Source organism: Antedon bifida, chromosome 3, assembly GCF_963402885.1.
Source record: "Antedon bifida chromosome 3, ecAntBifi1.1, whole genome shotgun sequence".
Lineage (NCBI taxonomy): Eukaryota > Metazoa > Echinodermata > Crinoidea > Comatulida > Antedonidae > Antedon > Antedon bifida.
Window position 1 is genome coordinate 28133502 of NC_136228.1, and position 15900 is coordinate 28149401.

The window sequence follows — 15900 nt, forward strand, 5'->3', positions numbered from 1 at the left end:
GTTTGAACTGGTCATGACTGAAATCTGTATGGTATTGTTATTACTGTGATTCTTTTAAAGTTGAAATGCGATTTTACAAAATTATCTTAAAATATTCGAAAATTGAAGTTTTGTCAAAATCATGGTCATTATCAAAATAAATATTATGTTACATTGTTTGTCAGGCGAAATAGATGATTAACATAAATCTTGCCCCGGTGTAGACAACCAGAAATCTTCATCTGGAAACTAGACTTTAAAATACACTAGTACATGCTTGTTTATAATTCTATTTAATGTGTGAAAAAGCTTATTTACAATTAAAAAAAATTATATCTATTTGAATTTGAGTAAATAAAAATTAATTTGGTTACCAATGTTTTTGGAGCCATTTTTGTTTACTTGTCGTATTTAACACAAATTTAAGGCTACCTGTATATTCACACTGAGCCCATGTTGGTACGGTGGCCAGAGAAAGCTCAGCATTACATTACCCTTTTAGATTGGACACATGTCCATACATTTTGTGTGGAATCCGAAACAACATACCGTAGTGTGAACAGTTCTATTCTTAAACACTACACTAATTTTTTCATGATTAGAATTCGGCGTCAGTGTGAACATAACTATCATGTTAAAAGAAGTTTATCAATAAAGGCATCACACTCACAGTTCGATAGAGCCTGAACTTGATTATTCTGAAATTATATATTGAAAGTAACATCTGAATCTTGACAATGTTTGTTACAAAATTTCTTAAGAAATTAATTTATTGTGTTTTTAAAATTTAATAGTTGCATTTGGTCACCTGCCGATCTTACAATTCAAACGCTGTTGCAAAATATTGTATATTTCCATTATTGATTTCGCTATCATAAACATTATTAAGGCTTTAATATCCACAACTACACCATGCATGGCATACCATGCGCTAACAATTGGTAAAACAGTTAAAATTCTTTAGCTGAACATGTGTAGTACTTAAGAGCAGTTACACTTTCTCTCTCTTTTAAGTCATAAGCATCCAAATGAGATGAAAGATAATGACCTTTTAGTGAACTTTACCATTAACAAAAAAATGTCCAATGACCTCATAACGACAGGACTGGCGACAGTAACTTTAGCATCAATAGATTATTATTATTATTCAAATATTAATAAAACCTTTAGAATCTACTGTTATTTATTCTTGCAAAACAATTTTTTATCATTATCAGATTTATTATAATATGATATGGTCTTTTATTTAATGTAAATTCATTAACAAAAAATCTACTTACAAATTTATATTTCTTTTTTTAAATAGTAAAGATTACTGTATGTGTAAAAAAAAAATATTTGGGATATTTTTCATGCACATTATGCACTGATTTACAAAATAGAAATGTATTACAATTATTCAACTTCATTTTATATGAAATCTTTTTTAAAAATTGTACATACATACAGTACAAACCATTACTAATTATCTTATTAACTAAAATTGTTTACAAAATATTGCAATGTAATTTTTCTTTCTTCAGATGTTCCTAATTTGGTTGCTTTTTTAAAAATGTTCTATAAATCTTTTAACAAACAAGGTACAAACAATAATGTCCATAAATTTATGGTTTTAGTTATTGACTGCCAATGTCATTGTTATAAAAATTCTTTAAATATCACACAAAGCTAATATTTCCAAAGTGTAAATTAATTGTGATTGTGAGATGCTAGAAGTAATTTTAAAACAATATTATTTCATGTATGCCAATATTGTCCATGTCATTTGAGAGTTACTTACCAATTTAAAGATATATATTGGCTTGATTTATTGTTAAATTTGATAAGTTAATCAATATAAAGGGTCTAACTGCTCGGCCATTTATGAAGAAATCTTGTGTTATCCTTCCGAGCAATTAGGTTAAACGGTATATGCTATAAATTACTTATCATAATACATGAATAAGTAATTTAAATGGTTAAAAAAACAGCACAGATCATATCGGTGACTTTTCAAATAGGTAGAGTACAGTAAATGTGGACATTATATGTTATACAGTAGTTCTTATTACACATGGAATATTTTTTTATTTATTATCAAAAACAATTCATTTTATGTGTTTCAATTTGTGTTGTTTGTATCACAGATCTTTAAAAAAAAAATATATAATAATATTATTATAATATTTACTTATGTTTGGTATTATTGTTTATCAGAAATAACAATAATAAAATGAATAATTTGTTACATTACATCACACTCAATTTAATAATAATACAGTATATTATGTTTTCCCGTATCTAATCAATATACAGTATTTTTACTCTATTGATTTGTAAAAATTATTCTTACTGTATCTCTTTATTGATTCACTTATAACCTTGGTATACAGTAATATTAAATAACAGTTATACTAGCTTTAAATTATTGTAATTGATTGTTCATTTAAAAAATTGATTTAAGAGTGATTAATTAAATTCTTGATCAATTTAATATCAAAATATAATGTTTGGTATTTTGTATTAATTGATTTCTCAAGTATAAAGGTTGAATTAAATTCTGTTGACTTAAAAATAAATAAACTGTCAAATTTATCAATTGATTTATTTCTTTAAAGGTTTTACAAAATTTGTTTTCTTTTGATTTGATATTTGATTTTAAGATTGATATTTTACGCTGTATTGATCTGTTGTAAGGTTCAGTCTCTCCTTTTGTGTAAAAAGCAATTCACTAGAAAAATATACAAATCGCAATACAAATTGTCGCATTGTCTAATCTTTGAATACGAGCATGTTTCATAATGGACAAATTCCCGCATTGAAATTCTCGAGGGAGTTACCTAACTACTACTAACATTTTTTCAGCTAGGAAAGTGAATTTATTAACGATGAAATGAAAAATCAGTTAAGGCTATTGGAACATGTGATCCTTTGTTACTCTATACCAAAGCTGCATGATAGAATTACATAGTAGCACAGAAAAGAACATTATAGAATTAATTTGTCATTCGTATGAATGTACACATTCTGAATAGCGATGCTAAATACCTACACTCGTCTACATTAACCTTGAGATTTTAAAAGAGTGAAGAAAAAAAAATCAATATTTGTGAAACTGTTTTGATATTAGGCAGGAGTTGATGTTTTCATGTCTTGACTCCATCAGTTTGAATACATCAAAAATGACATGTTGAATCAAGCACACTTATAAATGAATAGGCATGTTAACCATATTGATTACAAACTAGCAAAGATATTTAAATATAATGCAATTCATTTATACATACTTATTTCAGTGTTTATAATATCCATTCGTTAACATTTTGATGCATTAGTATCGTGTTTACACAAGATGTTTCAATAATCTCTAAAATGTGAGGATATTCTATTCAATTTGCTACAATTGCCCTGTCACGTCTTTTTCCCCCAGCATAGCATGTCAGTTTTCATTAGCTGTTGTATACGTTATCACACATTTAAAGACGTACATGAATTTGGTAATGAAAGCCGAGAGTCATAACATTTTCGCCATTTCCTTTCATTATTTCAAAGGGTCATAAAAAGACAATATTGAGAAGACTAGCATCTACCATCATATAGTAATATATAATAAATGTGCGAGTGATTGCTCATTTTATTACTGATTACTCTGTGCAATGCATACTAAATTTCATGTTCATATTAGCAAACAATTTTCAATACACAAGGAATTGTGTAATGTACAGTACAAAAAATAAACCATAGTATTCATAAAACTATTGGATAAAAATTCTGTAATTTTTGTAATGGAACAGCAATTGTTTAAAGTTGCAAATATAAATCGTAAAAGAGTCAGACTGTAAGTAAATCTGAATGGATATTTCAATTATTATTTGTGATCTTCACCCATTTGTCCTTGGGGAAGAATGTGTTTGGTTATAATGCTTACACCTCAACTACTACAGCAAATTTACAATTTACTTCTTCTTTGTTCCAGCAGATTGCTTAGGATTTTACGTCTGTAAGCTCGTAAATTCTCATTTTCTAGTTTAGGTAACTAACATCGTAGCCTGATGCTATACCCAGTGAGTGAGATATTCATACACAGCTCAGATCTGTGAGGAAAAGTGTTGACTAGGTGTTGAGTCGCTGAAGCGGAAAGTGGAAGTTAGATGTCGTGTCTGCCAGTAGATAAAAATGATGATAGATATGATTGATGGCAGATAATGATTTTAAAGTATTGCTAAATGATTTTATAATTATTTTATAAATCATTCCTATTGTTGTAGTATTATCCAATGATTAATGGTGGTTGTAAAATTATTGAATATTAAATACACTAATGAAATAAATAAGGATGATTAATAGAGATACTGTAATAAGATTTAGTAACAAAATAAAAACATTTTACAGAAAATTCAGTAAAAAATCTTAAATAAAAATGTATTTCATGCATAAATAATTAATATAGTAGTATTATTAGTTCTGTTGGGGTTTGTGAGAACCATATTTGATTCTAGGCCTAACTAAATGATTAAATTTTGATTAATTCAAAATTACAATTTTATTGTAAAATTTTAAAATAGAATATTAAAAGAGAATCATTTATTATTTATTTGTTATATTTATTATTTATTTTACTTTTAATTTATCAACAAAGAAAGACAATATTTATTAAAATACTAAACTGATGCTTTTTGTTTTCTTGATGTTTAGTGATCATTTGATAAAATATTTTTGCTACACCACAGATTTCAGAAAAAAATATTAGATTAAAAAAATATGTAATCTACAATAAACAAGGTACATTATGTGCCTGTGCAATTTTATCTTTAATATCTCCTAACTACCTAGATATTTTTCTACATAGCATACATAGCACGTTATTGATATAGACCCAAACTTTGTGTTCGTATGAATTGCCTTTTGTGCACAGTAATTAAGTGTAAGTATCGTTGATTTCATTTCAAATATAGAGCGGGTCGTTACAAAAAAAATGGACGAATTGCGATAATTATTCCGATTTACCGACGGTAATGATGATTGAGAAATTTTTATCTTGTTGGGCAATTTTCTCAACGGCATATTTCTAATGGGTTGATTATCGCAGGGTGACATTTTTTCATGTTTTGTTATTTAGTTCACTAGCCTAGAGTGATTGAATTCTATAGCGGAGATTGAGAAAAAAATTCAACTAGGAGAAATGTGAGCTAGGGAATGTCTTAATCATGTGATTGTAAATGTAGGCCAAGTGACATAGTTGGGTCAAATCAGAATATGTAGGGTTAGCCAGGAACTGGCCTAGAGCAGTGTGTGTTTGTGTATACTTGATTGGTTTGTATGTTCAATACAGTACCTTCACTATACTATAGCTTTTGAATTTCTTTTCAGAATGTCTAGCTGTCAGCTTGGCTAGGCCAAACTGTCAGGTAAACCTAGCTAGGTTGTAAATCGTTGGTTGTCAGGCCTACTCTGTTAGTAGACACTTATTTCTGGTGAAGTAGGCTAAAGTGGCAAAGAATTTACAGTTCTGGTTCATTTTATGGTAAATTAGATAAGCTATAAAAAGTTTTTAAATAGATCATTCTTGTTTCTTAGAAAGGTTTACTAATCATTTATAAACAGTTAATATTTTGTCTTTTAATAGTAAAGTACTGTACAGTATAGTATTATTATATTACTGAGAAATAAATACAAATCATTTTGGCAAGTAGAATATGTTTTTAAATAATTTTTGTTTAATTATACATATTTTATAATACATTTTAAACATAAAGTTCCTTTGAAAGTTATGTTTTAAAATTGAAATAGATCTTCAATCAAGACTACATTTAAACAATAACATGTACAAGTTGATAGAATTTAAGTGAAACAATACAGTAATAACAAATCCTGTATAAATATCATTTCTACTATAATTTCAAAATTGAGTTGTTTATTGGTATAAATCATTGTGTGTTGGTGACTCTTTCCATCAAGGCGTTCAGTTTATCTTCCTTGTGGTTTAGAAGATAAATGAGTCACAGTGTGCTGGCTCACAGCCATGTTATTAACCTTACCTTTTTCCCTATAGGGTGACCACAAGGGGGCTCTCTATCTTAAAAACTCTAGTACAGCTTTTTCAATTGCTGCGTTTAAACGGTACGATCATATTGCTGGGATTAACTGGATCATCTAGGAGATTACAACTTGGATTGCATGTGCCACACTACGTATGGAACAGGGAATAGGCAACCCAGAGCAACAATTTTGTTGAGATTTTCCGACTTAAACTCTGTGTTGTAATTGGCGTAGAAAATTATGAGCAGTAACATTTTTTCTGTCATGTTTACCACATTATTTATGGCCCTGTAACGAAATGAGTAGAGGGTACTTTTTAGGGCAAAACCTTTGGTTTAGGTTGAAAATTTTATATACACTATGAAATAAATCATTTTTTATTATGGAATTTTGAAAGGGGGAAAAGTGAATTGTTTCAATTTCTGGGATGAACATCGAAGAATCTTAGATTAAAGTATTCCACATCACTTAACTACATACTATACTAAAAATCTGCATCGATTTACAACATTTACGGTTATTTTTCAAGGCATTAAAGTGTAATGGCAGAATCAATTGCATTCAGCATTGTGAGTTTATTTTAATTATATTTAGAAAATATAGTGAATTTGAACTTTAAGTTTGATTTTATATTATATATATATATATGATACAAATAAAAAAAATTTGAGGCTCATAATTATTATATTTTTTTGAGTATTTAAAAGAAAGAATAGTCACATAAAAGTGACAAGAAATTTGTATGTATGCCAATCATCAGCCTGCCAGCAACAAAATAGTATGCCGACCTTTTGAACAAAGCTGTTCAATCTTGTGCAGTATAGAAGTGGAAGGATACATTATAGAAATTTTAATGTTTAATAAGAAAAATAGTATAAATAATATTTATGAAAACTGATTTATTATTAATAGTAATATACAAAGAGATCAGTAGTGTCCAATTAATAAGTCAAGACTTTATTGTGTAGTATTCAAGAGGACAGCCAAGTAAAGAATAAAACAAATAGAATAGAGTCATTTGTATTTTTATTCTGCTGTATCTTTTTATTTACTGATTCATTCTAAAGCATCATTTCCAAAGTGGAACATCAACCGTGCAATAGCAAAAATATTCAATAAATAAATTTTATTTTATTTATTTAGGATGAAGTTGTAAAACTAATAATTTATTTTAAAATGAATTATTACAAAAGTTTAGTAAGGGACCAAAATTTATCTTGATTATTACAAATTTAAAAAAGGATTTTTTTGGTTCTTGAGTTTCTAAGTTTGCAGTTCAGATAAGTAGTGCAAATTTAACGCTGATTAGGTCGATCAGATCATCTGTAACCTGAACTGTGTTGCTAAATTGTTGGTGATCGTTAAAATGTTTCAGTTTTGCCAATTAGGATTTTGTTACTTCAATCTGCGATAGGACCATCTTCATTAGAATCTATAGTGAACTAAGACCGAGTTACTTGCTAATGAACTTGTTAAATGAATTAATTATGAAATTTAATGAGATTGTATCTGTAGAAAATAATAGTAACAAAGGTAATATAGTCTCTCCTAAACCATAGACACGGAAAACTAAAAATCACTCTAAAAGCAGACTTTATGTACAAATAATATAAATTGTATTCTTTCAAATGCATGCCCAGATTTTCTGCAAATACAGAAAACTTAAAATGTCTTAAATTAGACTAAAAAGTTGCAAATAATGTTTGTATTCTTTTAAATGTACCCTGAAGCTTTTCCACAGAAAACTGAAAATGTCTAGTAAAACCACTTTACGAAAGTTGCAAATAATGTTTGTATTTCTTATAAATGTATCCTGAAGCTTTTCAATTTTACATTTTTTAGGAGATTCATTGGGGTGGTGGTGTTTAACTTAAATGGGACGCCAGTGAGAGTGATTTATTTTTCATTATTATGGATCTGTCAAACAATAAATTTGTGACTGTAAGACATTGTATTGTAGACTGTTAGTAAATTTCAACAACCAGTTAAACGATGTCCTTTGTTTTTTATTTTACAGTATTAAGTATTCGAGGAACACAAGAGGAAGAGCCACCAGATCCACAACTAATGCGATTAGACAACATGTTGATAGCAGAAGGTGTTGCAGGTCCAGAGAAGGGTGGCGGATCAGCAGCAGCAGCGGCGGCAGCGGCAGCATCTGGAGGTGGACCAGGACAACCAGAAAATGCAATTGAACACAGTGATTATAGGGCAAAACTGGCACAGATTAGGCAAATCTATCACACAGAATTAGATAAATATGAACAGGTATTGTTTGCTTTTTGTTTACAATTTACTATTTTATTTTACTTATTGCAAATTTGATTAAAAGCTAAGTTTACTTTGTGCCTGCTTACCTGGATAAACCGACATTAGCCCTTTGCCCCCTCTTGGTAGGCAACACTCATATAGAATACCAACACCATTTCTGGTTTGCGTATTCAAGTTTATTTGATTTTGTAACATACTATATATCTGATTGGATAATATTTTATCACGTGCCATTCAATATCGTTCTATTGAACAGTGAAAGTTCTACTTATTTGTTCTATTGCACAGTCAGCTTTGTGTCAAACATTTGTTGTTGTGGCCAAAATTGAAGCGTTGCCTTTTTGAATTGCATTGCCTATCATTCTTAGACATTGATTCAAGTAGGAAACAGTAGATTAATGAAATAAAAGTTAGGAGCAATATGTGTGTTATAAAATAATTCATGAATGATTGTTATGTACTGTATTTGTTGAAATAGGATGAAGACTGACACTTCCATTTAACTCATAAACTTTCATTTGTTATATATTTGAACTTGGTTTCTTGGCAATTCCATATAAGGTCAAGTTCAATCACAGATCCCAAAATCACTTTGTCCTACAGTATTATTGTTTTAAGAGGTAGGAGGATAAAATTGACCTCTTGTGCAACTTTGATTTTTAATATTACTGTAGGCCTACTCAAGTGTGTGGCACTTTGGTGACCTTGGCTTGGTAAAAAGTTGATGGTGTGAAAATCTTTATGTGGCTGAACTCCATCATAATGCATAATAACAATAAAACCTTTCTACGGAATTTGTGGCGACAATTTTAATTTAAATCTTTTTGTTTGAAATTTTAAAGGATTTTTCACTTTCTTTCTATAGAGACTTTATCAAATAAATTGTAGTGTTTTCAAGTAATGTTCATTTTCAGATTGTATTCTATCTTGTGTATTTGCTTTATTTACAGTGTTAAGGAAAACGCTTAATTTTTTTTTAAATGGCTAAAACTTCACTTTTTCCAAATAGTTATACTAATCAAGTTTTGAATTCAAGACTTAGTTTTGAATTCAAGACTTAGTTTTGAATTCAAGACTTAGTTTTGAATTCAAGACTTAGTTTTGAATTCAAGACTGAATTGGTTTGAATAAATATTTATTATTCATTATTAAATCATAATATTTTTATTTACTGTATAGGCTTGTAATGAATTCACAACGCATGTCATGAATCTGTTACGAGAACAGAGCCGAACGCGGCCGATAGCACCCAAAGAAATAGAACGTATGGTTAACATTATACAACGAAAATTTAACGCAATTCAAGTACAGTTAAAACAAAGTACCTGTGAAGCAGTTATGATTCTCCGTTCCCGATTTCTGGATGCAAGGTATGTAAATCTTCTTGGTTTAAAATTATTTTACCAGTTCATGTACAGTACATTAGTCCCCAATATTTGCACCTCTGACTGCGAGTTACTGAATGAACTGACCTTTTGCCTCAAAGTGCGCGTTTATGAAAGAGGAGAACTGGCTAATTAAACATTTCTTAACAAGTTTTTAATGGCTGTCCATCTGAATTTAGTGGGGCTTTGGAAGCCGGAGTTGACCCGTCAAATTTGCAGGGTACACCCCAGCCTATCCTCCTACTACATTCATGATCCGTGTGCTTAAAACAAAATATACGAAGTGTATAGCTGTAAAATCTCTGTATTTAGGCCCCCTAAGGCTTAGTTAATTTACCAGGTTAAGTTGGTTCCTAACCCACCAAAGTTAGTGATAACTCTGCCCAATAACTTAGTGAATGCTATAGTATTACAACATTTTACAAAACTTTTTATTTCTTTGTTAAATTTATCTTCCAGAAATCCAATTGTATTGGTATCCCTATTATTTTTACTATCATTTAGGTTGACCCTTTTTTTTTTGGCTGTTTTTGATAATTTAATATAATTAATATTTATTATCACAGTTTCAAATCCGTCCAAGGTTGTAAATGTCAACCAGCTAAAAATATTGCTAACTTTTTGAACATATAAATTTACTATCTTCTTTTAAACATTATAACGGGTATACAAAATCTGAATACCAATAAATGTTAGGAAATGAAGATACTGAAATTAAAAACTACAGTATACTCAACTGTACTACCTGTACGCAAGAACACTATACAAATAAAATCATTTAATTTAGAAAATGCATGTAAAAAAATATGCATTTCAATTTACTTAAAATTAAATAAAACGGTTTGATTTATCTTTTCAAATTATTTACCTGTGTAGTAATATCAATATTGATATTATTTAATATTCTAGAATCTGCTTGTAAATTTCTTTAATAGCCGCAACATGTTTAAACAACCTTAATTCCTCTTTTATGACAACAATTACAGCTTTTTCTTATTGCTTATTTCTTTTAGTGTAATGATAATTATAGCAATATGTATATTGATAAAGATAATAATTCTTATAAAAAAACAATAAATATAATACATTTCTTGGATATTTTAGTAGTCTATACTTCATTCCAATAATTATTATTGAGCCATGTGTACAAAATTGACGTAAAGGTTAAAACAAAAATAATACAATGCTCAACTAAAAGTCTAGAAATTTCAATCAATAGAAATAAATTGAGAGTGATTTGGCTGTAGAAGCTGTAGTATGTTAGGTTTATGAGCTAGTATATGGGGTCAGCCGGGCAAGTTGACTAGGTGAATGGACGCAGTTAATGACGGTTGCGACCATTTATCACAGCTCTCCATCCTCTAGCTTAATGTGCCAGAGCTTTGAGCTGAATTTGCTTTCAAAGCAAATTACCAGAGCCCTAAATCCGTGTACATTTGCCATCCCCTCTGAGGGATGAGATATTAATCCGTCGAATAGACTCGAACGCCACAGTCTGCAAGGTAAATGATTGTTTCATTATGCCGATTTCCGATACATTCAATTTACTCGCTGCTTCAAAAGATCCACCAATTTTCTCTCACTTTACTGATGCTGAATTTATACATCATCTCTAACTTACAATTCAAAGACCGGATTAAACTTTCTATATGTGTATTGTTATGAGATTAATATATTTGTCGATAATAACCTGAAATTGTTGTTTATCAATTTATCCGATAAAATACACTGCGCATGGCAATCGCTTGATCGCATCGTTTAAAGGTTGAAGATAAATATCTAATGCGTGTTTTGTATTTTTTGCGTTCTCTCTTTAAAAAAAGATTGCTATGTTATTTGTATGCAACAAAGAAGCCTTCAGAGAATTACTATCTCAAAGGCATTATTAGTGGTGTCTTGTGGAACCGGTTTGTTAAAAGTGTGCGTTACTTAAGGGATGTATTAACTAGGCGCTTTTTAAATTGGATTGATGAGATACTTTATAAGATGCAACAGGAGTCTAATGGTAACCAATTTCATTAACCATGTTATGGGGCATGGAATATTAAGGCACCTGGGAATATGATAATGAGATTTGTCTTAACAGGTGCAACTCTGGATTTTCTCTTGATCCCTAAGTGTTTTGGCTTTGTAATGTGTTAATTTCTATTCATGTATATTTAAATTAGTAAGTGTATTTATACACAGATTGCTATACATAGATGATGTGAATAATGCATCGTGTATTTGATTTCGCAAATTTTACACTGATGGAAGTTAAATTATTTCAGAAATATTGTGTAGAGTACACTAAGCCCTGCTGCTTCTCACCCAAAGTTTGTAGCCTGTTTGTTATTGAAATTGTACGTTTTTTCTCTTATTTTTGTATTTAATCCTGTTGAATTTGTGTTCTCACAATTATCTCTCTGTCTCTGTAACTTAATTTATTTTAATGAAAAATAGTACTGTACATATAATATTAGCATTTAACACATAATTATGTAATATTATGTACTTCTGAGTGTACAGCATAAACGTTATCAAAGAATGAAAAAAAAACCACATTTTATCTTCACCTTACTAATTGTTGCTAATGTATTTTTTAGCAAATTCTAATTTTACATATAAATTATGTGAAAATATTTTTCTTGTTAGAATATAAAAACAAGTCTGCCCACGTTAATTGTATACATTTGTTGCAATGACATGAAATATTACTTAACAATGGTGTTAAAAAAATATAAAAACTATTAAAACTACTGTTATCATAAATACTGTGCAACCATGTTGTAAAATACTGATCATGCAGTTAGCAGACTTCATAATGTTGATGGATAAATTAGTGTTTTTATGTGGTATGATTTATTTCATTTATGATATTTTTATTATTATTCAAAACAGCTTAAAAAAATATTTCTGACCTTATTAAAAGTAAACTGAATTTCACAACAAAAGTTTTTAAGCATTCCAAAGCTTTCAATCATTATTTTAAAGGAAAATGTTTAATTCAACAAAGTTTGAAAGAAAAGCTTGATTTCTCACCTTTTTATATATAGTACAGTCAGTGCATTTGATAACATGCTTTCTTACCTGGATAAACCAATAGTGGCCTAATCTCTAAAGAGAGTACTATAAACAACAACTACATGAATAGAAATAAGTAATTATTTTACTAAAAATGTAGTTTTTGTTTAAATTACTGTGAGGAATAATATTAATGTTTTCAATTGGATTGCATCAATTTTTGTTTTGGAGATGTAGCCTGAAAATCTAAAAGTTCAGACTAATTGGTATATATATATATATGTAAAGATAACTGGAGGGTTTTTTTTTCGGGGTCCAAGCTATATTGAAATTAGGCTGGGTGGTAGGCTTGATAGAAGATGTTAAACGTAAGTGTTTGAGGCCATCGCCTACCTACCACAATTACATCCATGACATTTACTTTATATTATTATGTTTATGTAATTTTTAGCTACAACCACAATACCTCAGCTATAAACTTTGAACTATGACCTTTGATGCATAGATTCCATGTTATGCTTTAAAGATTAAAGGTTCAAATCTCACAGAATTCATCTTATTGATGTTTTTTATGACTGTTCTCTTTACAGTGACGGCATGCCTATGTTTTAAGTCTGATTTTTATAGATAGTTAAATTGGCTTAAATTTAAAGCTTGTTTGTAGAAAAGCAAGATAAAATATGTTTTAAGAGTTAAAAAAAAAATGGGGATGACATAAGAGCCTGTTTCTATCAAGAAGTAGAATACAGTTTTAAAATGTTTCTTTTCTTGACAGCAGAAATGTGTCCAAAAAAAAATTACAAAAGAACCAATTCTGAAATTGGTAAAATTTGTTTCAAAAACCTGAAATTGATTCTGGTCTTGTTCCAGTGGAGCCATTTTTTAGCAATCATGGTCCCCAATTTGACCTCACCTCAGAAAGTCTCTGAAAGGTGCAAAACATTTGTCGACAAATGGAACCACAAACGATTCACAAACAACATTGGTTTTATTATATTTTTTTTTTTAGGTTTTTCAAATAGGAACAGGTTCATAGTGTAAAACTATATAATTTTAGCTTTAGACTTCTTAGTTAAATTGATCAATCAAGAAGATCATTTTTTAAATAAAGTAAGTACTGTATATGTTTTATTATAATTATATACTAGGATTTATTTTATTCAATAAGATTTAGAAGATATATTTTTAATATAAATGTTCTTACAACTTAATTGGGTCTCTTTTTCTTCCAAAATTGCAATATTGATACATGCAATACAGTATATAAGATGAAATTAATATTTGTTTCAAAATGAAAATATGTCAAATAAACCTTAAAATGTGAAGAGCCTTTAGGCAGGTTTATATGACGAATGTGTCAATTACCGTAGGTGATGTGAAACATTAGGTCAGTGCCCCACTACTCTATACACCGCCAGTACAGTTGTAATTAATATAATTTTTTCCAATTAATCGAGCTTTTCCTTCTTTTTTAAACTTTTATATTAAAAAAGTAAACTCAATTTAAGTTTTGTAAATTTGTAAAATATACAAAAAAAGTATGTGTAGACTCTTAATTTGTATTGGAAGGAAGCAAATTAAAATGTAAATAAATCAATAAAAACAGCTTTTATTCAATGTTATCAAATTGTAATATCAGAGATAAGTTGCAAATAATTACACTAATTAGTTGTTATTTAATAACTTTAATTATGCATAATTTAAAATTGTTTCTGAGGTAGAATTGAATGTACTGTAATTAAGGGATGATGATGATTACTTAATTGTCATTAATTCTACTTTCATTTTTAATTTCAAGGCAAATGATTGGAAACACCTATAAGAAAACCAACTGTATTGTTAAAAGCTAATCCTATTCAAGTTCTGTTAGGCCTTATTACCAGTCAGTAATTAGTAGTTAATTAATAAGTAAAAACTGTAAGTACTTTAACTGCACTTCAATTGGAATCAAAATTTATACAATTTATTTATTCATTTCATTTCACTTCATGTATTTCTTTTTGATGGAATTGGTTTCATCCAAAAATTACATATGAAATTTAGAAATTTAAAGTTAAATTGCAACTTTGGCATTTTAAAAATTATATAACAGACACCATTTTCTACAGATTCTTTCATTCATGTGTTCATTTCTTTGTGTTTATTTCTTTACCTCAATTTCTTTGCGTTCATATCTTTGCGTTCATATCTTTACATTAATTTCTTTTAAATTCGTTTCATTTTCATTTTTTGCATTCATTTCACTTTGGGTTTCTTTTTATTCAATCAAACAATTATTACAATTTAATATCGTGGGTTATTTTAGGTATGATTGAAAATATTGAAAAACTGTAGAAGCTGCCTGTATTATTTTGGTATTATTAAGTATTAAATCACTTATTCTTGAAAGGCATAACAACTTTTAAAATTTTAAATAATTAGGTTGTGAGGTGAGCATGGAGGTATAAATGGGTACAGTATGTAAAATGTTGCAAACATGAAGGAAAATGTTGTTTGGCATTCAGTAACAATTTTATAATTGAATACAGAGATGAACAAGTCAAGCGATGAACACATTATAGTTGTACGTTATTTTAACCTAGTTGAACTATAAAGCAAAAGTTCTATAAAAGCAATAGGGCAAATAGTGAATTGTGTTGATAGGAAAGTTATGACACAGTATCGACCAGTAAATGCATTGCCAAAATTAAAACCGACACCCAGTCAGATGTTGATTCTGCAACATGGGTAATTCGGGAAATTGTTTAAGGAAGTTTGATGAAATCAGAGACAGTAAAACATCCTGATGTAAACGAAGAGAACGTTGATTAACTGACGAGTGCATGATAGCCTGTGAATAATAATTAATGATAAGTTATATAGAGTGTATCAAGCAAAACATTTTTGTATTAGTTTTAATATTATATTACTGCTAGTAAATAAACTAATTTTAATAAAATATTCTTTAAAAAAAATACATTGTACTGTAGTAAATAAAATTCGAATTTGTTGTATGCCATATAACTAATTACAGATATTATTAATTAATATAATTTAATATTAATATTCTTCAAAATGAATTGATTGAAATGTCCATTTTAAGTACATGTAGTAAATAAAATTTGAATATGTTGAACTTACGCCATACAATAGTAAAGATATTAAATTTATATATAAATTACTGCTCAATAAATAATTATATTTAAATTAATTATAAATATATTCAAATAATGGTCTTAATAATTTTAACCATAGAAAACCTTGA

The 15900-nt window shown here is 28.7% G+C and overlaps 1 protein-coding gene across 3 annotated transcripts in view; it reads left to right on the plus strand.

Moving 5' to 3' along the window:
* Nucleotides 1-15900, plus strand: part of LOC144836889 (pre-B-cell leukemia transcription factor 1-like) — an 85638-nt gene that overhangs the window by 43174 nt on the left and 26564 nt on the right. For all 3 annotated transcript variants that reach the window (XM_078691807.1, XM_078691806.1, XM_078691805.1), the window contains exons 3-4: nucleotides 8015-8265; nucleotides 9448-9638. In XM_078691807.1, the coding sequence (XP_078547933.1) occupies nucleotides 8015-8265; nucleotides 9448-9638 (442 nt within the window). The remainder of the gene's footprint in view (nucleotides 1-8014; nucleotides 8266-9447; nucleotides 9639-15900) is intronic.